Source organism: Pleurodeles waltl, chromosome 8 (assembly GCF_031143425.1).
Source record: "Pleurodeles waltl isolate 20211129_DDA chromosome 8, aPleWal1.hap1.20221129, whole genome shotgun sequence".
Taxonomy (NCBI): Eukaryota; Metazoa; Chordata; class Amphibia; order Caudata; family Salamandridae; genus Pleurodeles; species Pleurodeles waltl.
In genome coordinates, this window is record NC_090447.1 from 778,257,944 (window position 1) to 778,285,652 (window position 27,709).

General features: G+C 43.5%; 1 protein-coding gene across 1 annotated transcript in view; it reads left to right on the forward strand.

The window, feature by feature from the left end:
* The first annotated feature begins 6,342 nt into the window (after positions 1–6,342).
* GRPR (gastrin releasing peptide receptor) overlaps positions 6,343–27,709 on the forward strand; it is a 396,762-nt gene continuing 375,395 nt past the window's right edge. The window contains exon 1 of the mRNA XM_069203171.1: positions 6,343–7,413. Coding sequence (XP_069059272.1) covers positions 7,004–7,413 — 410 coding nt within the window. The 5' untranslated portion in view covers positions 6,343–7,003. The remainder of the gene's footprint in view (positions 7,414–27,709) is intronic.

Sequence of the window (27,709 nt, forward strand, 5' to 3'; positions counted from 1 at the left end):
GTGTAAAACAGAGATTTTTTCCATGTGGAAAACTATTTTTCAGTGAATTAATCGAGGCACAAGTAAACACTTGCTACATTTAATCATGCATAAATACTTATGCATGTAAGTATTACCAGGAATCTACAACTGTCACCGGTTCCCATAAACGCTCCTGGACTTTTTGAGAATACCAGAACTATGTTAAATTTACTGCAATTGTAGGAATAATTCTGCGGGTATAAATTTGCATTTTCTTTGAATTGTATCCTGCGTACTTTCTGAAAATAACTCCTGATTTGAGAACAGTGTATGCAGTGTAATCATGAATTAGTATGAACTGTGAAACAAAATTTGCTTATGACCTAGGAGAAATAATTATTTCCACTCACTTTAAACCTCATGTAAATATTCAGGATTTTTGATATCCTGCTGCAGGCAAGAAGCCCTTTTCCTAGTTGATCCATTGTGGATACTGGCACCATCAAAGGGAAAAATTGCATATCTTCATTGTTTACTATATCCCTTTCTGAAATTTGACCAGTAAAGGTGTCTGACACAGAGTTTTAACAGGTCTGCACAGTTCTACAAAAGGATTGTTTGCTTGATCTGCAAACATTTTTGGAATCTGCACTATGTGTAGCAGATGATGGGTTATATAAAGCATTACCTCCCGTCCCTCCCTCGCCTTCCTTTTAACCAATGAGGCCTCCCGCCTCCCCTCTAGACCCTCCCTTCCCCTTTCAAAAACCCCCCCCACCCTTATCCCCTCCTGTTCTTTTGTCTAGCCCACGCTAGACGGTTTTCTTTCCCTTTCTTACCTGCACGGCGGGGCCTGGAGGTCGTCGATGGAGGCACTCCTCGGGACGCGGAGCTCCGCGAGGAGTGCTACGGCTGGGTCGCGTCTTGAACGAGCAGCATGGTTGCTCGAGAGGCGTGTCCTGGAGGCCGGCTGACGGGGTCAGCCGGCCCTCTGTGGCTGGGACGTTGATTTCCGGGTTTCAGCGCCGCGGAGCCGCGGGGAACCGAGGGACTTCAACTCTGAGATGCTCTCAGGTAGGACGGGCGTTCGGCCCGTGGTTTTTATGTATTTTGATGAAATAGGTGACCTCTTTAGGGATTGGTGGAGCCCTGATTGGGGGGAGGACCAGGTGCCTATATAGAGGGTAGTTTTTTGGGGTTCAAGTCAGTGATTATTTGTTTACCATGCCTAAAGTTCCAGCAAAGAGACGTAGGATTGTCTCTTCTTCCTCGGAGGAGGAGGGGGGTGAGGCTAGCATTACTACTCCTGAGAACTCACAGGTGCCTAGCAGGGGTACTCCCTTCATGTCCAGAGAGGAGGTTCAGGATATGATTGAGGTGGCGGTGACCAGGGCACTACAAGCAGGCGTGGCCAGGACTGGTCAGTCTAAATGTGCGCATTCATCGGTAGCAGCTAGGAAATCCTCATCGGAGAGTGAGGATGAGGCCCCATCGACGTCATCTGGGGGGAAATATGTTTCCAGAGAAGATATGTGGGAAGTGATGGCACATGTTCGGGACAATTTGGGTTTCCCAGTGTTTCAACCTGCAGACTCGGATTCTCATTTATTTCCTCAATATAAGACACCTTCAAAGTTTGCCATGCCTTTTCAGGGACCTGTGAGGGAGATGGTGTTTCGTGAGTGGAAGGATGTGGATAAGGCTCAGGTTCCACGATTCCTTCAGAAACTTTACTTACTTGAGGGTGAGGAGGTTTTGCCTCCTTCAGTACGCCTGGACTCTATTTTGGCTACTCTGATTGGCAAAACGGCAGTCAATCCGGAGGATTGTGTGCCTACGGATGCCACTGACCGTAAAGTGGATTCGGGTCTTAAGAGGGCTTTTGCTGCGGAAAATCTGGCGCTGAGGGCAGGGATTTATTCTGCTTATGCGTCACAGTCGTTGGTTCAAGACTTTGATAAACTGGCAGTGGCTGTACAGGAAGGGGCGGAATGTTCGGAGCTCCTGGCTGGTATGGAGCAGCAGGCCAGATTGTTGGCTGATGTGTCTTCGGATGTGGTCCGTACTTCGGCTCTGGCATCTGGGTCTTTGATTGGGGCTCGTAGGTCCCTCTGGTTGCGTTCCTGGAAGGCTGATCCGGGGGAAAAGGCGGCCTTGTTGAGACTGCCGTTTGAAGGTCGTACCTTGTTTGGAGAACAATTGCCATCCATGCTTTCCAAGGCTTTTAAGGAACGGAAGCATGCCTTACCTTATAAAGGGGGTTCTTCTTCGGGTAAAGGGTGGAAGAAACATTCCAGATCTTCTCCTACTAGGGATGCTAAATCCTTTTCATTTAGGAAACGGCGTTTTCAGCCGCGTTTTTCACCTAAGAAGTCTGCTCCTGCGACCCGGGGTGGTTTCAAGAAGGGGTCCTGACAATCACTGTGGGCCTGGCAGAGGGCCGGTTGGGGGAAGACTGAGTCACTTTCTTTCGGCTTGGAAGGACAGTGTAAACGATCATTGGGTACTAGACATTGTGGCCAATGGTTATGTCATAGATTTTGTGGTGGTTCCTCCAGATTCAGGGGTACGTCCCACACCTCTGCCTTCAGAGGGGTCACGGAGAAGAGCATTATTGGACGGAGTGCGGGACTTACTGGTCAAGGGGGCCATTTCCCACGTTCCGCTAGACGAGCGGGGTCAGGGCACTTATTCGGTCTTGTTTCTTGTGCAGAAAGTTTCAGGGGGATTTCGGCCGGTGCTCAATCTAAAGGAGGTGAATACCTGGATCAGGACAGTGCATTTCCGCATGCTGTCCATTCAGACTATTTTTCCATTTGTCAGACACGGGGACTTTCTGGTGTCACTGGATCTGCAGGATGCTTACCTACACGTACCGGTGGCAAGATCCTCTCAAAAGTTCCTGAGGTTTGCTGTGGGTCAGGACCATTATCAGTTTTGCGTTCTGCCTTTCGGTCTAAAATCTTCTCCTCGAATTTTCACAAAGGTGCTGGCTCCTCTAGTGGCTTTGCTTCATTCAGAAGGGGTATTTCTGCATCCTTATCCAGACGACATTTTGATTCATGCCCAATCACGAGACCTTTTGCAGAAGCAGGTGGTCCATGTTCTGGGGGTCCTGCAAAACCACGGGTTTTTAATCAATTGGGAGAAATCAGACTTAGTGCCGTCCCAGGATCTGGTTTTTCTGGGAGCTCGGTTTCAGACTCTTCTTGGGTTGGTGACTGTGTCAGAAAAACGGCTGGGTGTCCTACAGGCTTTGGTAAAGAAGGTATTGTTGCGGTCTGCTCCCCGAGCTCTTCTATGGTTGCGTCTGCAGGGTCATTTGGCGTCGGTGATATTTCTGGTTCCTTGGGCACGTTTCCATCTCCTGTGCTTGATGACATGGTTCTTGAGAAGGTGGACACCAGGGTCCGGTTCTCTGAAGGACAGGGTTCCAGGGTCCGGATTGATTCACAGAGAGTTGCAATGGTGGTTGGATGCAGACCACCTGAGGATAGGGGTTTCTTTATCGCCTCTGAGACCCGTGGTGGTGACGACGGATGCCAGCCTCTCCGGTTGGGGGGCATGGATGGGGTCGGCTCAGATTCAGGGGTTTTGGTCCCCTCGGGAGGCGAGTCGGTCGTCGAATTGGCGCGAATTGAGGGCAGTATTCCTGGCTCTGGTCCATTTTCAGGATTCCCTGAGGGGTTCGGCGGTTCTGGTTCGCACAGACAACTTAGTGGCCAAGGCTTATGTCAATCGGCAAGGAGGGACCAGGTCAAGGGCTCTGTTCAATCTAGTCAGGGAGATTTTTGTGTGGGCTCAGGAGTGGGTTCCTTCTCTCAGGGCTACGTACATTCGGGGGGTGGTGAATGTTCGGGCGGATCGGCTGAGCAGAGTGATTCCTTCCTCTCAACTTTTCTCTCTCCGGAAGTCTCTGTTTCAGCATCTGGTTCGGCTTTGGGGTCTTCCAGTGCTGGATGTGTTTGCGTCAGTAGGGAATGCGAAAGTGGATCGCTTCTGCTCCCGGTTTCGATGTCCCCAAGCATGGGAGGTGGACGGGATGTCATGTCCTTGGCCGCAGGGCCTTTTGTATGCGTTCCCTCCTTTTCAACTACTCAGGGCGTTTCTGTTACGTGTGAGGGATCTGGGGTCCAGGGTTGTCCTAATTGCGCCACTTTGGCCGAGGGCGAATTGGTTCCCCTTGTTGAGGCTGATGGCGGACGGGAGGATGTGGCCTCTGCCTCTTTGTCCGTCTCCCCTGGAGTTTCCCTGCCTCCCATTGGGGTCATTGAGAAGGTTACACTTGACGGCCTGGAAGTTGAACGACGGGGATTGACAGGTCTGGGGGTGCCGGTAGCTTTGAGTTCTACATTGCTGGCTTCGAGGAGACGTTCCACTTTGCTTTCTTATGGTAGACAGTGGAAGGTGTTTTCGTCATGGTGCTTAAGTCGTGAGTTAGATCCTACCTGCGCTTCTATCTTTGAGGTGATGCAGTTCCTGCAGGACGGTGCTCATTTAGGGTTGTCAGTGGCATCTCTTCGGGTGCAGTGGGCGGCTATTCAGGCATTCAGAGGACCATGGCGTAATCTTCAGGATGAAGGGCGCTTGATGCCGAGATTTTTTCAAGGGCTTGTTAATTTATTTCCTCGCCCGGTACGTTCTTTTCCTTCATGGGATCTGTCCTTGGTTTTGGATGTGTTGACGGAGCCCCCTTTTGAACCTTTGGGGGACTGTGATTTGCGCCATCTATCTTTGAAGACATTCTTTTTGGTAGCCATTACTTCGGCTCGTCGGTTGGGGGAATTGGGGGCATTGGCTTGTTCCTTTCCTTTTTGTAAGATTTTTCACGATCGGGTGGTTCTGGTTCCGGTACCTTCCTTTATTCCTAAAGTCAATTCTTCGTTCCATTCCCGGCAGGAGGTCATCCTTCCTTCATTTTGTCCGAATCCCTCCTCAAGGGAGGAGGTCCGTTTGCATTCGTTGGATGTGCGCAGGGTTTTGTTAGAGTATCTGCGGGTGGTGGCTCCTTTTCGTAAAGGGGATTCACTGTTTGTTAATTTTGGTCCGGCTCGCAAAGGTGAGAAACCTTCCACGGCTTCCTTGAGTCGGTGGGTTCGATCTTTAATTCTGTTGGCCTATTCCTTGAAAGAGGTGGTTCCTCCTCAAGGGATTCAGGGGAGATCTACCAGAGGCATGGCGGCTACGGTGGCGGAGCTTCAGGGGACTTCCGTGGTGGAAATTTGCAGGGCCGCCACTTGGGCTTCTCCTTCGACGTTTGTGCGTCATTATAGGCTGTCGGACTTGGGTAGTTTGGAGTCGGTGTTAGGTCACCGGGTCTTATCCTCTATGAGATAATGTTTGGGATGTTCTTGGTGCAGGATATTAAATAAAGGTCTTGCAACTCGATGTCCGTCTCCTGTGTGTTTTCTTGCTATGTCTCATTGGTTAAAAGGAAGGCGAGGGAGGGACGGGAGGTAATGCTTCCATTTTCTTACGATAATGGCATTACTCCTAGTCCTACTCCCTCGCCTTCCTTTTCCGTTCCCTCCCACCCTCCCGGTACGGACTGTCCGAGTTGCAGCTTGGGCTTGGTTTTTGTACAGGAGGGGATAAGGGTGGGGGGGGGTTTTGAAAGGGGAAGGGAGGGTCTAGAGGGGAGGCGGGAGGCCTCATTGGTAAAAAGGAAGGCGAAGGAATAGGACTCGGAGTAATGCCATTATCGTAAGAAAATGGAAGCACTGGTGACTATTCCATGAGGATGTGGACATTGCCACAGCTGCTGAATTGCATTTTTAAGTGGCTGTGGTTAATATAGGTTGTAAACAGGAACATTGGAATGATGTAACATTTCGTCCACATCATTTTTAAATAATGATGAATTTGCCGCAGTTGCCACATAATGTACAGTCTGCTGCATGATTGTGGGTTAAAATTACACAATAATGAAATAATAACACCACAAAATGTGCTGGCTGCATTATGCTTCTTAATTTCTCTTTTCTTGCCCCATAATTATTCAACTCTTTGCCTCATTTACCCCTCCTTTGAACACGATGAAAGGGCAACACAACACACCTGCAATACTAACCATCCTTGCCATCCACTGCAAGATTCTAACCCCGCTTTGACTAACTTTGAAATGATGAAATATGTACAACGTTTTCGGATAAACCTAAGGAGAAAGTAAAGACTAGGTGGAACCATTAAAGCATAAGGAACATTCGGATCGCTTGAATTTACAAAAGATATACTTACCGTGCGTTTTTCTTTAACAATTTGATGTCCAAACAAATCCTTTTGAGTTGACGTGATTGATATAAATGTTTGGATGCCATGTTTGGAGGTGATACCGTATTAACGCGGCAGAGGAGCTGGCACTCTGAGACTCAGCATGCCGGTAAGACAGTGACTGAGTTGTCCAGCAGGGGGCTTGTCGTCCACAGACTTGGGAAGCTGCTGCAGCGGCTCTGCCAGCATCGGCACAGCACATCGAGGTCTTGCACAGTACTTCGCGCGGAAGCAGCTGCACAGTGACGTACAAGGAGTTGCACCTACCGGCGCGAAGGCTTTGAAGAGAAGTTCAAACCTGCGGCAGGCGGCTCTGGCGACAGGAGGAAACCGGACCACACACCTGCAGCAGCCAACAGGACACAGCCAAGCGCCTGAGCGAAGAGTCATGGCTCTGTCTGCCCCAGAGAAGTGACTGACTTTTTTGCACACCAGCCTGTCTTACTGAAGAGAATTATTTCATGTTGTTTTTCAAGAGTTTTGAATCTAGAGTTTATCTGACTTTGACGCTCATTGATGCCTTTTTGAAACCAAAGGAGGAAGAAGCGGAAAATAAATCTGCGTGACTCTTACCCGGCTTCAAGTTTATTAATCGTGTCTCTAAGGCACAGATTTTCCTCGCACACCAAAATGCAGGCAGCTGGTGGAATTGTCGGCACCTTCCGTGCTGTGGTAACTTTTAAGTAGAAAGGCACGGGCTGCACACACTGCTACCTCCTCCCCGGAAAAAGGAGGCACGTGTTGCACTTTCCAGAGAAGTGAATTTGGGACCATGACTCCAGAGGAATGCATCCTCATAGACGCGGGGCTGGACAGCTTTGCACTTTACAACGACTCCGCCAGCCCGTGCAGCAACCTGACAGATGAGCCCTTCTACCCGGGGTTCCTGTATGCCATCCCTACCGTGTACGGTATTATCATCCTGATAGGACTCATCGGTAATATTACTCTGATCAAAATCTTCTGCACCGTGAAGTCCATGCGGAGTATCCCGAACCTGTTCATCTCCAGCCTGGCGCTAGGAGACCTGCTGCTGCTGGTGACCTGCGCCCCCGTGGACGCCAGCCGCTACCTGGCTGACAAGTGGCTCTTCGGGAGGGTGGGCTGCAAGCTCATCGCCTTCATTCAGCTCACCTCGGTCGGCGTGTCCGTCTTCACCCTAACGGCACTCTCTGCAGACAGGTAAATACCAGCGCGGAAGTCACGCGTGCTTCAGTTTCAAAATGCGTAAGTCACGCATGATTCAACTCCAAGTGCATGTCCTTAAATTTAAAGTGATGGCTAGATATGTGCTGTGGGAAATTAGGCACTTTGGTGCCCGCAATAATAAAAACATGTAATGTGCTCCTTGCTGTATTTTAAACATAAGATAGCACTTTGCCGTGCTGCTGGTGGGACAGGACTCACCAGCCAACCTTTTCATGCACACTAGGAAGCTGCTTGCAAGTTAAAAGACAGGCGTTTGAAAAACCCAGAGCCTCGACCGCACCTTTCATTCTTTCCTGAATGGTGAAATGAGTATACAAAGTTGTTGATGTATTTGCCAACGAATTAGTGTATTAGTTGTATTTACTGATATATGTTTTATTGCTGCCGAGATATTATATTGTATATTTAATAACAGAAGGTGACCCGTAGCCTCCTTGTTACGAATGTTTAGTAACTACGGTGGAAATGTGCAATTAATAATTACCGAATTTAATGTGAAACATATTAAGTGCACCTGTGTGCTTTCTGGCACCTACCACAAAAGTTATGTAAATATAGATGAAAACTAATGGAGTTAAAAAGAGTGGCAGAAGTGTTTTAGTGTGTAGAATATACCTTGCAACTATATTAATATATTGTTTTGAAATAGACTCCCGTAGTGACACTACGTTTAACACCCCGTATGAATATCACGGAGACGATATTTTACTTACTAATCAAGTTCGTAGTGGCTCACTTTGTTTCCTTTATTAAACATAATGCGTGAGAAAAAACATTCTTAGTGACCCATGCAGATCTATATATAGTTGCGGTAGACATAAAGATGCAGATACACACACATACACAAAGACACAGGCTCTCTCTCTCTCTCTCTATCTCTCTCTCTCACTCACTCGCATACACACAGAGACGGCATAACTACAGCCAGATACACAAACTCACACTTGCGCGCACACAAGCATCCCAAAACACAAGTACACTATCGTATCCAGGCTCACACATATACAAACTCGTGTAGAGAGTGAGACAAGACCAATCTCCCAGAAATATAGAGACGCTTATTCGCACTCATTCGTGAACTGACACACACACACATTGACACAGGCACACCCAAACAGAGATAAACAAAGGCACACATACTCCCTTTTTTTCACACAGATACAACATAACGTTGCCCTGGACGATTTCGTCATAGTGAAACATATACTGGTTGCACGTGTAATAGACTAAAATCCTGCTGAAATGTTTCAAATGAGGCATGTCCATAATAAAAAGATAGAATGCCTTTTGGCTTTGACAGGTGCCGTGGTCTGGCGTTGTGCGGGGACTGGTTTTATAAGTCAGATAGATATATCGGTGCCCCTGCTGAAGAGCAGGGAAGGGCGATAAACAGCTATTCTGTCAGGGTAACCTAGAGACAGCCTAGTTCCTCTCCCACTTTCCATAATGTGACTATGTGCCGATATCAAGGACCAGACTCCTTTGGCTGTGCGGCCACAACACCATCGGCTTTCAGGTGTTCCTGTGTGTTGTGGATCCCATTTGGTCATTATTTGACCCTATTACATCGGCCAAAAGAACACAGCAATGAGCTAAGCCAGGCAGAAGCAGAATTCAGAGGTGAAAACACAGCGCATTCCACAGGTGGGGGAGTGCAGTGGAGCTCCCTGGTTGCCACAGATTCTTCTTTCAAAATAATTATTTTCCCACCCTAAATAGTAAAAACTGACGATATTAGACCACTGGCATTTTCTTTCCTCTTCTTCCTGCCTCCAGAGGCAAACCCCATTAAAACGTATGTGCTCACGAACATATACATCTTTCAAAAGCAAATTCATTATATTGTAGAAAGCTCTTCTTCGAGAGCAATTAGACAGAAGCAGCATTCCCTGCAACAGTACCGTAAAGGCCCTTTCTAATGTGGTTATCGATTTTTCATTTTCACCAAGTATTGCTTGCCACTGATTAACAAAGAGGGTGGTAAAAATAGAATCGATCTACTGTGGGTAGACCGAGTGCTCACCCACCTCTTGCAGCGTGAGAGGATGTAACCAAGCGCTGACACCTGCATTCTGTTGCCATGTGGCACTCCAAATGAATAACCTAGTACTCATCCATCAGCAAAACCTTGGGGCACTGGTTACAGGCACTGAGTAGTGCCAGTCTCTCTAAATAACTCTGCAAATGCAAAAAGAACAGATGAGGGACGAAACGCTGAACAATGCAAACATTCACCCCCAGTCGCAAAGATCTGGGTTTAATCCATCGTTTTTTTTGCTCACCACACCACCCCAGTTTGGACCCAGCCATATACAAATCGGTCTTGACCCTGTTTCCCATGGGAACAGTCCAGCCCGAACTGCCAAGGCAGGTCCTCCCTGGACTGTAAACAAGCATCCTAGGACCGGTTTCAGGATATCACCCTTCATCAGCCAGGCTAGCCTGAATCCAGTGGTGCAGTAAGCACAGGACCCAATTCTGGGCATACCCTTCCCCTTTGGGGCAACAAATGCAAAAAGAACAGATGATGGACAGAATGCTGAACAATGCAGACATTCACCCCCAGTCGCAAAGATCTGGATTTAATCCATTGTTTTTTTTGCTAACCACGCCACCTCAGTTTGGACCCAGCTACATACAAATCAGTATTGGCCCTGTTTCCCATGGGAACAGTTCAGCCCGAACTGCCAAGGCACGTCCTCCCTGGACTGGAAACAAGCATCTCAGGACCGGTTTCAGGATATCACCCTTCATCAGCCAGGCTAGCTTGAATCCAGTGGTGCAGTGAGCATGGGACCCATGTCTGGGCATACCCTTCCCACTTGGGGCGACAAATGCAAAAAGAACAGATGATCGACAGAATGCTGAACAATGCAGACATTCACCCCCAGTAGCAAAGATCTCAGTTTAATCCATCATTTTGTTGCTCACCACGCCATCCCAGTTTGGACCCAGCCACATGCAAATCAGTCTTGACCCTGTTCCCCTTGGCATCAGTTCAGCCTGAACTGCCAAGCCAGGTCCTCCCTGGACCAGAAACAAGCATCCCAGGACCAGTTTCAGGGTATCACCCTTCATCAGCCAAGCTAACTTGAATCCAGTAGCGCAGTGAGCATGGGACCCAAGTCTGGGCTTCCCTTCATACATGGGGCAACAAATGCAAAAAGAACAGATGATGGATGGAATGCTGAAGAATTCAGACATTCACCTCCAGTCGCAAAGATCTGGGTTTAATCCATCATTTTTTTGCTCTTTGCTCACCACACCACCCCAGTTTGGACCCAGCCATATGCAAATCGGTCTTGAATCTAGTGGTGCTGTGAGCACGGGACCCACATGTTTGAAAAGTTTCAACACTCCGTCCATCATCCTTTTGTGTTGCTAAAGTTGCCATAAGTGGGAAGGGTATGCCCAGACGTGGGTCCCTGGCTCACCGTGCCACCGGATTCAAGCTTGCCTGGCTGATGAAGGGTGATACAGTGAAACCGGTCCTATGATTCTTGTTTGTGGTATAGGGAGGACCTGGCCTGGCAGTTTGGACTGGACTGCTCTCATGGGGAACAGGGTCAAGACTGATTTGCATATGGCTGAGTCCAAACTCGGGTGGCATGGTGAGCAAAAGAACAATGTATTAAACCCAGATCTGTGACCGGGGGTGAGTGTTTGAAAAGTTTCAACACTCCGTCCATCATCCTTTTGTGTTGCTAAAGTTGCCCTAAGTGTGAAGGGTATGCCCAGACGTGGGTCCCTTGCTCACCATGCCACTGGATTTAAGCTAGCCCGGTTGATGAAGGGTGATATCCTGAACCTAGTCACAGGATGCTTGTTTCTGGTTCAGGGGGGACCTTGACTGGCAGTTTAGGCTGGACTGTTCCCATGGGGAACAGGGTCAAGACTGATTTGTATATGGCTGAGTCCAAACTAGGGGTGGCATGGTGAGCAAAAGAACGATGGATTAAACCCAGATCTGTGACTGGGGGTGAGTATTTGAAAAGTTTCAACACTCTGTCTGTCATCTGTTTGTGTTGCAAAATAACTCTGCAGCCATTGGCTCCAGCCCTTACAGCCAGCTTGCTCTCCTAGACACATACAACTATGATGATGAGATCAGGCGTTTATAGCAGGGTTTAGGCTCTGGGCAGTAAATTGTCATAATCACTCCCAGGCTCCAATTACATGCAGTCTGATCTTTTAATGATTGGAAGCTCTTGAAGTTGTACTTACATGATCCCATGTTTGAATTATAATGTCTTGTCCACAAGAGTTACCTAGCAGGACTCACATTTGCACTTTCGCAGTTGATAGTCTTTTCTGTCCAAAAATGGCAGGTTTCACTGTGAAGTATGATAGGCATTTCTCGGGCAAAAGCATGCAAGAAAATTGTAATTTCAGATTTATATTTCAACATCTGATGAAGTCCTTAAACAAAAACACCCCTGGGAGATTTTGGCGAAGGGTTAGGTGGAGGGTTCAATTTTTTAAACTTAATATATTGTGCCCATTGTATCATTTGTTTTGGAAACCGTATTGTTTTGGTAGCATTCCCCCATTTGCCCTCTATAAAGAATGAGTCGGGGTAAACCTTGCATGGTTCAGAGTTTGCACTTAAGTGTCAGTACATGCAGAAGAATATACTGTTGTAATTCGGTCATTGTAATTTCACTTACATGAATATCATCAATGTTCTTCAAAATTCACGTTTACATTCATAGTATTCACTTATGTCATTCCTGTTGTATTGTCTCAGGCAAACAAAAAAATGTGATCTCTCAAAGGAATGTGGGATGCAATCAGAACTTTAGCTCTTTCACTACTGTACATTTCAAAGGGAAAAAAATGTGTCTCCGGAGACGCGAGAATTCATGTGGAAAGATATAGACACTGATATCCGTTGCTGGTAAAGAAATCTTCTCATGTTCATTCCTTACCAAAGTACAATTCAGAGGTCTCATCTAAACAGTAGGACAGCGCGTGCCTGTGTGTGTGTGTGTGGCAGAGAATTAGCGACAGAGAGAGAGAGGACTGTAGAGATAATGGAGCCACAGAGAGCGAGGCGGTGGGGATCGAGGGACAGAGAGGGTAAAAGACGTGCCCCCTCACAAATATCCATGTAAATGTACATTCAAAGAAAAGCGGTGATTAAATGAAAGCTATGGTTCTCTACTCAGAAGAACTTTATTGTTTGTTGTTAAAAAATGTGAAGTTTCCCCAAAGCTAGACATGACAGGGCATTTTGGGTAGGAAGCAAAACCGAAGAAAACACTGGAATTCTTAAACTGATGAGTGGACTCACAACTCTTCCTTAGTGTACCACAGATAACTTCACATGTGCTAGGACTAAAGGGCGTATTCGGAGTGCATGCCCAATCATATCTTGCAACAGGAGAACAAGCGTGAGAGAGAGAGAGATTGGACTGACAGCGAGAGAATGAAAGAAAAATGGAAAAGGAGAGAGTAAGAAAGGGACAGAGATGTCTAAAGGTATACATAGAATAATATCATGAGAAAGAGTAGGAACGAGAGCGAGAGGGAGAGAATTGCTGAAAAGATGACTGTAGAAATAAGCAGAAAGAGATTCACAGAGCTCGAGAGAAACAGAAAGTGACAGGGCGAGCAAGCGACAGAGAGATGTGGAGAGAGACTAGGAGACAGAAAGAAAGCGAGCGAAAGGAAGGGGTCGGAGGGAGAGAGAAATGGACAGAGAAAGGGGTAGATAGGAAATACATATACATGCTGACAGATTCCCCTCTCTCCATGCAGAGACATGTGGACAGTACCCACAGCGGCTCCTCGATTCTGCATCCTCATCTAGGAGAGAGGCAGCCACTGCCACTCAGTGAATGAAACAGGTCTAAAGATGCCTTTCCTCAACCGGAGGAAAGTCTGACAGAGTATGGTCAGGAATCCCTTCTTCATATCGGAAGGCTGACAGAGCACGAACGCGCTGGTGGAGCTCCTCCCATTCACAAAGCCAGAAGTTGATAGTACATAATAAGGATTGATGACTCCTCCTTCCAGGGGAGGAGCCATCAAGAAAACGAGTGTAGGAGATGAAAGAGGGTCCATAAAAGGGGTTAGGAATTCCTTATATCCAAAAAGTATAGAAGCATATTTGGATTGTAGAAAGTGTGCAAGACAGTACTTTCGATAAGTTCACTACTCTATGTAACTGGTGATGGAGTCACTATTTCAAGCAGTCCCTTACGTGGTCATTACTATCCAGCACTGGCTGATTGCACACTGTTGTACATAAGTGCTTGAGGCATCGGTGTATTGCTCAGAACAGCCTGGTATGACAAAATATCAGCTACTGCTCATGCAATCTGTAAACTACATAATAAGCTAAACAGCTAAATAAAACTGCATCTTTTGCATCTCTATGGTATGGTAGCCCTAAAATCAACAGTAAAACATAATATCACAAAGATGGGCAGAAGAAGGTTAGGGCTAATTAAAGCTTCCCTTATCTAGTACTTCGGCCTCCCTTCTAAACCACTTCCTTTCGCAGCAATTTTGAATAAATTCAATTTTGACAACCTTGACTTCTACAAATTTCTAACGACCAAGGTTATATTCTTTAAACGTAAACCCAAAGACGAACCAGACCTTTTTTCTACCTTCACTAATTTATCTACAGGAGTATATGTTGCCTATAAAATCTAAGCTCCAGTCTCACAAAAAAAACGAACTCATACTTCTATTACAAAAAAATAAGAATAGCTATTAAAGGTGAGCCCTGACTCTCCTCCTCCAGAAATAGATTGGAACTCTACCTTGTCAAAACTGACAAAAAAATAGATTGCCCCCTCTTTAGTACCCTGCAGACTTTGAATTCCATATGTGTAGGGGTAGGCGGTGAGCCCCGCTCCGCAGGCAGAGCTAACGGAGTTTTGAGCACTCCACGCTCTGCTTGGAGTGGGGAGTTCGCCCAAAACTCCGCTAGCCCCGCCAGCGGTGTGGAGCTCACCGCATGCGCACTGCAGCCCAGTTATGTGCCACACAGTGCAAGCACAGACAGTCTGCGCTTGTGTGGCCCATAACTGGGCTGTAGTGTGCAGACGTCAGCACAGGCAGAGAGCCAGGCTGCTTCCTGGCAACTGGGACCCCCTGGGAGAGAAGAGAACCCAGGAAAGTCCTTGTTTTTTTTCTCACTGTGCACACTGATGCACAAGAGGCCTGAAACGGCAGCTTTCACTGCCTACGACCCTCTCCTGAATGCGTCCGATCTCGGAAGTGCTAAGCAGGGTTAGCCTGGCTTACCAGGTCCGAACCAGCTTCCAAAATCGGCGTATTCAGGACTCTGTGGCTTATGGAACTCGGCCTCTGTGGAATTCCACAGAGTTTTTTATCAACACCGTGGAATTCTGTGGAGTGGAACTCAGTGAACTCTGCCCAGGCCTACATATAGGTCACATAGGACACCTGACATGGTTTTTGAACCGGGACTCTCCAACTCTGACTTATGTTGGAGCTGTAAAGAGAACACAGGAGAACTTGAACAAATGCCATTAGACTGTGAACTTAGAGCTTCTGGAAAGAAGTTAGCTCACTCATTACCCAAATCCTAAATATAAACTGGATCCCAGACCTATCTATCATTGTTGTGGATATCTATTCCAGGTCACATAATCGGTATCTCCAAATAGACAGCATCCTTCTTTTAGATATTCTGATAAGAGTCAGCCTCAAGTCTATTATGTCTGAATGGAAAGGTTTCAAACGACTACCTATCCACTCGTAGTGAGCATGGGCACAGTTCACTAGAAGTGCAGACAGCTCCCCCAGTACTTCTCTTTGACTTAACACCACAAGAAACATCAGATAGCTTGAGAAATACATGTCTCCTCAGAAACCATCATAAGTCCCCTACCAAGTACAAGAGCTCTTCCCTTTTCACTTATCAGTTCTTATGAGCCTCATGCTTTATTATAATATGTTAACATACACACAATTTTCCTACTTTATTGACAAACCGGTGTTGCCCTCCACCTCCCTATGGGCAATAGCCAGTAATGGTGACTGCAGCATATCCATGGCTGGTAAGACTGCTGTACAGCACCAGGCGTCGAATGTGGCAACAGATGTGGTGACTACACATGAAACGAATTAAAGGGGTAAAAACTATATGTACTGTTTGAAGTGATTGTTTGCTCTACATGGAGAGTTGATTGAAGATAAGAAAAAAGAAATAGGTCTGTACTTGTTCACTACTCTATGTAACTGGTGATGGAGTCACTATTTCAAGCAGTCCCTTACGTGGTCATTACTATCCAGCACTGGCTGATTGCACACTGTTGTACATAAGTGCTTGAGGCATCGGTGTATTGCTCAGAACAGCCTGGTATGACAAAATATCAGCTACTGCTCATGCAATCTGTAAACTACATAATAAGCTAAACAGCTAAATAAAACTGCATCTTTTGCATCTCTATGGTATGGTAGCCCTAAAATCAACAGTAAAACATAATATCACAAAGATGGGCAGAAGAAGGTTAGGGCTAATTAAAGCTTCCCTTATCTAAAACTTCGGCCTCCCTTCTAAACCACTTCCTTTCGTAGCAATTTTGAATAAATTCAATTTTGACAACCTTGACTTCTACAAATTTCTAACGACCAAGGTTATATTCTTTAAACGTAAACCCAAAGACGAACCAGACCTTTTTTCTACCTTCACTAATTTATCTACAGGAGTATATGTTGCCTATAAAATCTAAGCTCCAGTCTCACAAAAAAAACGAACTCATACTTCTATTACAAAAAAATAAGAATAGCTATTAAAGGTGAGCCCTGACTCTCCTCCTCCAGAAATAGATTGGAACTCTACCTTGTCAAAACTGACAAAAAAATAGATTGCCCCCTCTTTAGTACCCTGCAGACTTTGAATTCCATATGTGTAGGGGTAGGTGGTGAGCCCCGCTCCGCTGGCAGAGCTAACGGAGTTTTGAGCACTCCACGCTCTGCTTGGAGTGGGGAGTTCGCCCAAAACTCCGCTAGCCCCGCCAGCGGTGTGGAGCTCACCGCATGCGCACTGCAGCCCAGTTATGTGCCACACAGTGCAAGCACAGACAGTCTGCGCTTGTGTGGCCCATAACTGGGCTGTAGTGTGCAGACGTCAGCACAGGCAGAGAGCCAGGCTGCTTCCTGGCAACTGGGACCCCCTGGGAGAGAAGAGAACCCAGGAAAGTCCTTGTTTTTTTTCTCACTGTGCACACTGATGCACAAGAGGCCTGAAACGGCAGCTTTCACTGCCTACGACCCTCTCCTGAATGCGTCCGATCTCGGAAGTGCTAAGCAGGGTTAGCCTGGCATACCAGGTCCGAACCAGCTTCCAAAATCGGCGTATTCAGGACTCTGTGGCTTATGGAACTCGGCCTCTGTGGAATTCCACAGAGTTTTTTATCAACACCGTGGAATTCTGTGGAGTGGAACTCAGTGAACTCTGCCCAGGCCTACATATAGGTCACATAGGACACCTGACATGGTTTTTGAACCGGGACTCTCCAACTCTGACTTATGTTGGAGCTGTAAAGAGAACACAGGAGAACTTGAACAAATGCCATTAGACTGTGAACTTAGAGCTTCTGGAAAGAAGTTAGCTCACTCATTACCCAAATCCTAAATATAAACTGGATCCCAGACCTATCTATCATTGTTGTGGATATCTATTCCAGGTCACATAATCGGTATCTCCAAATAGACAGCATCCTTCTTTTAGATATTCTGATAAGAGTCAGCCTCAAGTCTATTATGTCTGAATGGAAAGGTTTCAAACGACTACCTATCCACTCGTAGTGAGCATGGGCACAGTTCACTAGAAGTGCAGACAGCTCCCCCAGTACTTCTCTTTGACTTAACACCACAAGAAACATCAGATAGCTTGAGAAATACATGTCTCCTCAGAAACCATCATAAGTCCCCTACCAAGTACAAGAGCTCTTCCCTTTTCACTTATCAGTTCTTATGAGCCTCATGCTTTATTATAATATGTTAACATACACACAATTTTCCTACTTTATTGACAAACCGGTGTTGCCCTACACCTCCCTATGGGCAATAGCCAGTAATGGTGACTGCAGCATATCCATGGCTGGTAAGACTGCTGTACAGCACCAGGCGTCGAATGTGGCAACAGATGTGGTGACTACACATGAAACGAATTAAAGGGGTAAAAACTATATGTACTGTTTGAAGTGATTGTTTGCTCTACATGGAGAGTTGATTGAAGATAAGAAAAAAGAAATAGGTCTGTACTTGTTGATGTAGTCATCACTGTGTTAACGCGTCCTTTTATGTCAATTTATACACATTAGGACTCGTTTTAGGCCAATGAATCTTTTGACCCAGTGGTGAGACACCGTAGGACGAGATAACTGATCAATATATCGAGCAATATGTCAATGATGTCACCAATATTTATCACCACAATACACTTTACTTTGGATAAAGACATTGATTAAACTGTTGGCGCAACCATGACCTTTCAGTCATGAATAACCACACCTTATTTAGAATTTTATGAATTTTATTCCCCATTAATTACAATCTACTAGCAGAAGTGTCAATCTCAAAACCAAGAAACATAAGAACATAATCACAACGTGGCAACTGTAATAAGATTTGACTAATGCAAGAATCATAAACATAAGAATATAGCACAGCGCGAACATAGATTAAAACACAGAGAATATGATAGAAGCCTTAGTTCAGCAATGGCGCAATGTCAGTCTTGTCTATAAGTGTCAGTCAGGGTGATTACCTAGCCTAACCACTAATTAGCATCAGCATGTTGGGCTTCATGCAAAATAATTTAGAACACCAATTTAGAAACATATAGCTATGGCCTCTATTTAAAAATACAGCAGTTGGTACCTAGAAAGAAAAAGCAAACAGACAAATTATAATTTTTATTGTCATAATTACCCTCCAGTAATGGGTCAGCACACAGGATCAGTCTTCGTCTTCAGGACATCAGTCAGATCTCCTTCAGTCTAGCTTCATTTATGAGACAGGGAACACTTCCCTTATAAGGAGGAGAAGTGTAAGGGCAGTCTATGGGCAATGATAATTTTATTAAGTCCCCAATCACCAAACAGAGTGACAGAGTTTCTGGATGAAATCGATAGTATTCCCTACCTAGTTCCAACGTCCCTTCTGTGACATGAGTTTTTATCCTTTTTCGTATCCCCTTCCCCCAAAATTCTATTGGTCATTTACTATACCCCGCTATCTTTGACCTATCAAATTATACATTAGGTAATCCCAATTGTCACCCCACGATAATTTACAACACTTTGATTGGTCTTCATAATTGACGTCTTCGGAGATAGCACATCCTGGATTAGTTCATCATTTTGGCACGTTCCTCGGGTCATAAATTCTTTGGTCCATGGTTAAATGTCCTTGAATATTTCTTTTAATCTACTTTGTTGCAAATTGTATAATAATCCATACAAAAGCAGCTAGCATGTGGATGGGAACGAAACCATTATGGTTACATGGAATGAAGGAAAAAGAACAAATGCAGGATCATGGCCCTTTGTGAGTCAGCACACTGGAAAACAGAGAAAAATCCTTTCATATGAGAGCTAGGCAGCTAAATCCACAGCTCACGCTAACTTAAGGCCTATGGTTTAATGCAATATTGTAAACGCCAATATAAGCTCGATTAATTATCATGCAAGCAATCAATTTTCATAACTAACATTAGTTTGTGCACGCAATAGTATTTCTACGTTTCATTGACATAATTCAAATGCACATTAAGCAAATTACTATTCATTGTCGTTTTCTATGCGGCATTTGTTAGGCATTTATATATGCATTACACTTCTAATAATTGATACTTTCAAGCTACGCTCTCTCAACTGCAAATACCAATTGTTGGGGTGGCTACTAAAAACAATTTACTGCTAAGTATGACTAATTCAAGGACTTGTGGTGGATGATCACAGTACAGTAGTGTTTTTTTGTGACTAGTTACTGTAAATACTGGCCACTCAGGCTGGCTACTACCAGAATGGGATGATCACTAGTCTCCTTCCTGGCTGTTGGGAGCTGACTATTGTAAACATGCATAGCTGTTGCACTCTTATAACTTGTACTATAGTCTGTGGGTGTGGGGGGGTCACATCATTGTCAGCACAGTAATAAGATTTTATCAGTACAGTGATTCAGATGTTTCTTAGGTGTTTGTATCTGTCACTCACAATTTCCATTTCCGCATAAGATATAGGCCCCTGCAAACTACTGTTTACACTTTTTCTGGCGTTTCACAAGTGTTGCATTCTGCTAGGCACGTACAGAAAGTTGAATTACTATCAAAGAGCCGTAACTGATTTTCCTAATGACAAAGTCCCATTACTTTTTGCTTATGGACCACAGGTTTGAATTGAAATTATTACTCATCCATATCTGCTGCCCATAAGATCTCATTGAAGAGGTTGATTCTCATACTGGGCAAAATGAACATTAAAAGACAAAATTTACAATAATTTCCTGAATGTGGAATTATGATACATACAGCTTGCATGCACTTTTCTAGGTGGGAGAGCCCTCCCTAATATTTTACTTGGCAAATTTAGCTGACAATTTGACACATGAATTTTCTCAGTCACCTCAGGCACCATAGATTTACTCATGTCTTCTGCCACCACAAGTGCCAGGTTAGGTTGCCAGAGGTAGAGCATTTCATAAAGAGTTTGAGATCATGTAATGTTATATTTGAGGACATTTAATGCAGTCAGTGATCATAAGGCTGAGATATTTCAAGGCCTGATTTAGAATTGTGTCTCACTGGAAAATCTTCTGAATTCTGGAGTATTTCGTAAATGAGAGGAAAATCCATCATTGGACTTTCACGCACCAGAGTGTCTGTGTGTAGTTGTGATTTCCTAGGTGGATTCTCCTCAGATTTAATATTTCCCCAAAAATAGGAGGACTTTCTACTGCCACCTAACTCTAAATCAAGCCAATATTTCTTTTATCTTGGGTATTTTTTAAAAATGTGAAGGACTCGATTGTAAATATATTGAGACCTTTGTCAGCCATTTGTAGACTGGATTGTTGGTTAATCAGTGTCGTATTCGATAATGAGTTTAACGAGAGGAATTTAGGAAGATCTAAGATTCACTTTGGGTGTACTTTTTATCCCGTTTTGAGTAAACCTGATGCTGAATTTAGGAGTAATTTATAAATTACAGTATTTGAAATAACTAATTAGCTTTACGGGATTCAAATCATAATTTAGAGGACATTTGATAAGTCATTTTGTGATTTTTATTCTGGTTTGGAAGAAGTTTTATTGCTGTTTCAAAGGACAATTTAATGTCAATATGTTGCTAGAAGCAAGGTCTAATAAAGCACTGGAAGCAAATTAAAATCACGATTAAAAATTAATGAATACTTAAAATGACAATAAAAAAGGAAAGCTATACTGGCAATGAATATTAACTATTTAATTTAAATACCACTGTCATACGTTTCTATAAAAGGGGCACTTTAAAGTTTGCTTTTCATAAGTATGCGTTTTGGAGCTGTCTGTGTTTTCTCCTGAACAAACAAACCTGTGGCATTTATGTTTCGATTTTTGTGGAGGTCAAAATCAATCAGTAAGGCAAGGTTAGCAGCTACTGTCCAGTAGGGCTCAATGAGTTTGAATATCTTATTGCAAGGAACCAGGAAAGCCTTGACTCCTGTGGCAGAAAGCTCAGAACAAGGAAAAGGAGGAATCTTTTCTGGAAGGTTGGTTCTTTATGCTGCAGCCTCAGTAGTTTCACACGATCACACACAGATGAAACATTCCTAGGTCAATCTTCCAGACCTGGTAGCACGCATTCTATAATATCTGTTCCAGTGCTCATACTTTCCCAGGCTTTTATGTAAGCTTTTTGGGACACAAGATCACAGGTTTAAATTAAAAATGGCTTTTCAAGTTTGAACCGTCCTGGCTTCTTTTCTTCTCCAAAGATACATCGGTCTCTGTTGTTTAGCTCTTCTACACTCTTCTTTCCTGGAACACAGCTAGAAAGTTGATTTACACCAGAATTGCTTTATCCCAAAGCGTCTTGGATCCTCTTAGCCTTTTGAGCCTTTTAGAAGTCAGTTCTCCTGTCGCAGGAAGCAGCTTTTCAGAGTCAGTGATTCAAGTCGAAGCAGAAGTCACACTCCTCTGTCCTTGCCCAGGAAGAAAGAAATTCTGCTAACCAAGCAGTTTTATCTTGGCTTTTCAGTTAGACACAGCACTTTTCATTGAAAGTTGCATGTAGCAAGTGAATGAAGACAGAATTCCTGTATATTCTCATCTTTTACCTTTCAAAACTGTGATGCAGTTACTAGTTCCCAGGGTCATTCTCGACAAAAATAATCCCACAATGCCTTTCCACTCTGCTTTATACGATGAAAAAATTAAGGTTTTCCAAGTGTCTCTCTCTACCTCACCCATCTCTCACCAAAGCCAACCTCATCTGACCGACTGTGGATCAAAATAAAACATATCCATGCTACAAATGTCTGCTTTTTCTTTTTTTATGAACAAAATATTCTTAGCAACCTGTGAAGGGCTCCGCACATTCGAAAGAGGACATCATTGCGACCTTCTTTTGACCCACAGTTGGCAAAGCATAGGTGGAGTGACAGGTCCAAGTATTTTTGCTGAGCATGTGAAAAATACATCTTTAAAAGGTGAGCGGTTATTACCCAATCATCTACTTTTCCCACTCCAACAGAACCACTAAATAATATATCTTGAATAAGGTTCTGAATCTTAAAAATCTTTGCTTTGAACTCCAACACGAGGTTATTCCAGCGCTATGCTACAATTACTACAAGAAGTCGAACCCTTCTGAAGAGTTACTTGCATTTCAGAACACTGAGAGACTTTGTTGTAAATATGTGACCCACTGGTAGATTGTGAACAGAATCGTTCGATGAATAACATTAGGAGACAATATACATTCATGGATCTAACTTTTGATATTGAAGATAACTGTGTTCTTGTGCTACCTAGCAATCAGCTCAGCCCTGTAGTGCCAGGGATAAGTTTGCTTCTATTAACTTGTCACTTTTCCTGCTATTGAATCTTGCACTCTGTGAGGCTTGATTGCTATTTATATCAGCAGACTCAAATGCAGTGTCATGTAACAGCCTGAAATTGGTCCCACGATGACTCATGATTTTCTTGTTCTAGCCTTCTGGCCAGAAGTGAGTAGAAGTGCTTACATTATTGATACTCTTTGTATTTCTTGCGCAATTAATCAGACAAGGATAAGTATCACTTGCAGGGTTTCCATTTTGATAACTTTTATGATGTGTTGCGAGGTAGTAACACTCTATTCTCTAGTATGATTATCAAAAGTTGTTGTAAGGAAAATGTAATAATTTAATCCTAATCATCAATAAACATGTTACATGTTTTAGATTTATGTGAGCCATCAGTTGAGAACATCCTAATGCAAAAAGACTTCGCAGAATTGAGCCAAATACAATAGTCTGTGAACAGCAGAATCTTTAATTACGATTTCAAATCTTGTTAAGCTTTGGGACCTGAACCAACTTTGATATGGAAAGTTTTCTCAGCTGGTGCTTGGTTTTCTCCAGTGTCTTAATGACCAATGATGATATCCTCCATATTTTGTCCCATTGAATGCACCCAGTTGTCACTTATCTGAGGCGAGATGGGTTGATGGTCATGGGTATCAGGGCAGGCTTCAGGTGGTTCTGGGGTAGCACTGTTGGCTCCCAAACCTCGCCTACTGCTGCTGAAGGGGTCAGGTGAGTGGTGTGCTGCTGAATGCAGCCCTTGCCCCTTCAGAATTTAAAGGAGTCCTATGTCCCTAGGCCTGGAATTACTAATATCTGGGATTTAAAGATGTAATAATTCCAGGTCGTGACTCACTTGGCATTGTGGTTGGCAGAATTCCACCCAACTTTATTATTACGAATGAAATTCATCCACTTGCAATCAGAGCCGAATTGTGCTATAATACCAGAACATACTGCTTGCCAGCCATGGTGATAGGTCATCACTCACGCGGAAACAAGGGCATTTTCAGGGTGAGCACCATACACTGAGACGGTGATGTACAGGAAATGTTCGCTGAAATAGAAGAAGAAAGAAGCACTCAACGTCAGGCAGCATCTGACTGGGTAATTTCCTTAACTGAGTAACTGAAGGCTCCTGGAAGCCAAGGCACACAAGTGCGGTCATGAATCGGGCCCACCACGTGAAATGTACTTTCAACAGTCATACAGCAGTAATACTTGAAAAATGATATCAGATTTCCATGAATATATAGAGCAAATACACTAGCAGTGTGGGGAGAGGTAATCACAAAGATGCAGCCTGTGCCAGGAAGTAGAGTAAATTGCTGAATTAAACATAACACTTTGAGTTGTCCTTAGTAAGCAAACTTACAAGGGGACGCGTATAGGTCGATGAACCTTTTGAATCGCATGGAGTATCCTAGTCATGCAGTGACTACTGAATCGATAACTAACATCAATCATCAAGGAAAAAAGCTTAAACCCATCTACTCATGAATAACCACAACTCAGTAATGAGTTAAACAATTTTATTTCCCTATTGATTATAATTCTAAATCATCCGTTAGTTCAATCTTTATTCAATCCACTCAATTTATTAATTCATTAATAGAAAACATCATCACTTGAAGGAAACATATGCGACAATGCAATTCCATAAACTAAGAATACCAGCATTAATAGTGAAGTTCAGAAAATAGGTTTGTCGTCTTTTGTCACTGTCAACGTCACCCTTAACAACCTACCTAACCAAGATTAGCATCAGCATGTGGGTCTTCATGCGAAAAACAATTTGGAGAAAACATCAATTTGGAAAAAAGTAAGAATTTCTATAATCAGTGCAGTTGGTACCTAGAAGAAAAGCCATAAAATCGTCAGTCACATTTTCATAGCCACCTATCCAGGACGGATCAGCAACAAGTCAGTCTTCATCTTCAGGTCATCAATTAGTCAGCTACGGATCAGGCTCACAGACCATGAGCCCAATATCAGCACCATGGACAGCGTCTCCTGATGTCATCAATTCTTCTTCTGCAACTCTGACTTCTTGCCCCTTGTCATGACTTTTTATTAGGGTCTCCTAGTCCATACCCATAATTGCTAATTGGTCAGTCAGTCGGCAGATATACCTTTAACCTATAGTATTTGTTTACCGAATCTACTAATTTTCATATAAGTCTGTTTACAAGATGTGGATTGGTTCTTCATGCAATGTTCTCATCTTCCGGCTCATCAGGTATCGAAATTGTTGCATATTCCTCTTCAGTTAGTGCTTCTATTGTTCAAATCCTAGAAAAATAAATTTAGCCTGCTCTACACATAATTGTATCAAATTGTCTTCATCATCTCCTGTCCGCCGGTACATTGCAGAAAAGTCTAGCTAAGTAACTTGAACTTCGAGCGGGTCAAGGCTATAGCGGCTTCCAGTTCTTTGCAAAGCGTTCAGTATTTCAGGTTGTCGAGTATGCGAGGCCAAGGGAAACTTGGCCTTTGGTCCAGCTAACTTAGAACTACAAATTAATGCAAAACATAGGCTATACATCTCATTATGACACATTATTACATTTTTCTCATATAGTTTCATTATTCCATACAATTTCAGTCATTTTGGTACACATGGTGATCACGCTCCGAGGGCACATTGTCAAACGTGCACATTATTTCTCTATGATGAATTTTCTCTAATCAATTTCTCTTTAGTAATTACATATAGATCATTAATAATTTTCTTTGATTGCATAACTGCTTCAACACACTGAAAACCCAGCAGAAGGAGCTAGAGATAAACATTTGCTTGTTTTTGGAAAGCTGGATGATTGTGATGCATTGGCTACAAGACAAAAGGCCATCGTTGGAGAAATGTCTCAGAGATGTTTTTGAGTGGTCCTTGGCTGAAGTGCTACATATGATCAAAATACAAACATATTGTAAAGCTGATCGTAGATAGATAGTATTCCATTTTTTTCCTTATCGGAGGTCGATCCTTTACTGTTCGACTTTTGAACAAAACACCATTATATTTTTAGGAGATTCATCTGCGCTGTTTAGTTAATTAGTATTTTAATATAGCCTTAGAACCCGCCGTAGCGGGCTCTACCGGCAATTAAAGGCCCGCTCCCCGCGTTGAATGCCCAAGCCGAAGCGGGTTCTAAGGCTATTAGAACATTCTGCCACTCAGGGCAGAATGTTCTATTTAAAAAAAAAAAATTCACGGAGCCCGAGGGGATTAAAATCCCCTCGGGCTCCGTGAGGCTTTGTTCACAGCTGTTGCTGTGAACAAAGCGAACATTGGAATGTTGGCGCTGCGGGCTTTTACCGGCCAGTAAAAGCCCGCAGCACTCCATTGTTTTCAATGGAGCCCCCAGCATTCCAATGTTCTAATATATTTTCTAAACACAAATAAATAGTTTTTTTTGAAAAACCAATGCACTAGCATGTCACATCACTTAAACTGTTTTGTTACACAAGAAACTCCCATTAGGCAACAGAAAGAAACACAAGGGACAATTTTTAATACAAACATTCATGAGGAAATGAACAAACATGAAGTGGTTTCCTCGTGAAACTTCTCAACATTCACTGGAATCTGAAATCCTTAATTATTAGGAGATAGAGCTGAAACAAGAAAACAAAAATTGACTGATGATTTGGTAATAGGTGGCATTTAACAGTTGTTGGCTGTGCAGGGAAAATGCATTGAGTGGTAAGAACATAAAAATTACATGAACACTGAATTGTATCATATTTCAGTCATAACTCTACTAATATCTGCACCTAAAACAAAAGAATAATTAACACAAATCGTTAGACTCTTGGCACCAGATGAGATGCAAGTGTGGGTTAGAAAAGTAAAAGTAAGTTACCAAAATGGTTAGGGAAGATAACTGCACCAGAAAAGATAGCAGTATCAAAATACAAATGCACACATTTTGAGTGAACATGTGGTTTGGTGATTTCTGGAGTCTACTGTTCTTGATGATGTTCAATCCAATACTAGGTCCTGGCTGAGTGATGCTCATACTGTTTTATGATTCACTCCCAGTAAAAGTTTTCTAAAAGACCTAGAACGTTTGGAGACCTTAATAGGGAGACATGGAGCACACAGTTAAATGCCTACCAAACGTAACATGTAAATACAAGCATCCTAAAACAATGTATTTATAAATGCATTCATAAGAGGTGAATAGAAATAAGAAGCTCAGGTCAATAAAAATGAACAAGGTGGAGACAGAACTTTACAACTGCGACAACTTGAGAGTAAATATATCATCCGACTTTAACCAAGATACCTTATGGATTGAATATGGATGAGGAACGTTTTGTTCATTTATAGCAGACAGTACATCAGAGTTTGAAGAGTAGATATCCAGTAGTCAGTTTCAAACAGATTTTATTATTAGGGGCACAACACAAAAATGTAACCAGCATTGTTGCCATTGAGTCAAGGACATATGTAATCATGTTGTATATTTGCATCTTATGGTCGCTTGCTGATTAAGGCAATTTGCATTTGATAAGGAAAGGATTGACAACACCATGTTTTATCACTAATATTATGGCTGAAATATTATAAGGCACTTAGCTGAGAGTCAGGCTCTAACTAAGAGAATTAACAATCCGGGTATCAGTGAAATAACAACACCATTTCAAATGCTGGCTGGCACTCAGCCAGAATTGTTTGTAGATCTATGTTAAGAATTTTTCTCTCCTTATTAGATACTGATGTTTGAAGAACCTTTAGTTTAACAAGGTCAAGTGCAATTACTCATTTGGCACCGAAAAAGCCTAGAGACAAAGGGCCAGATGTACAAGAAACGAATTTGCGAATCGGAAATTCGTATGCAGAATGGTGTCTCAGACACTTTCTGCGAATCGCAAGGGGGTCGCAAAGATCCACCTCATTAATATTAATGAGATGGGTCGCAATTTGCAACCCCCTTGTGATTCCCTGCACTCACAAGGATGGTGACTGCTTTTTCAATAAAGCAGTCTTTTTTTTTTTTTTTTTTTTTTTTTTTTTTGTATTGAGGCCGTTTTCCTTAAAGGAAATCGAGTTGCAATACAAAATAAAAAATGAAACCATTTGGTTTCATTTTTTTCAGAGCAGGTAGTGGTCCATTGGACCACTGCCTGCTCTGAATTTTTTTTTGTGCGACATTCACAAAGGGGAAGGGGTCCCATTGGGACCCCTTCCCTTTTGCGAATGAGTTAGCACCCACTTCAAGTGGGT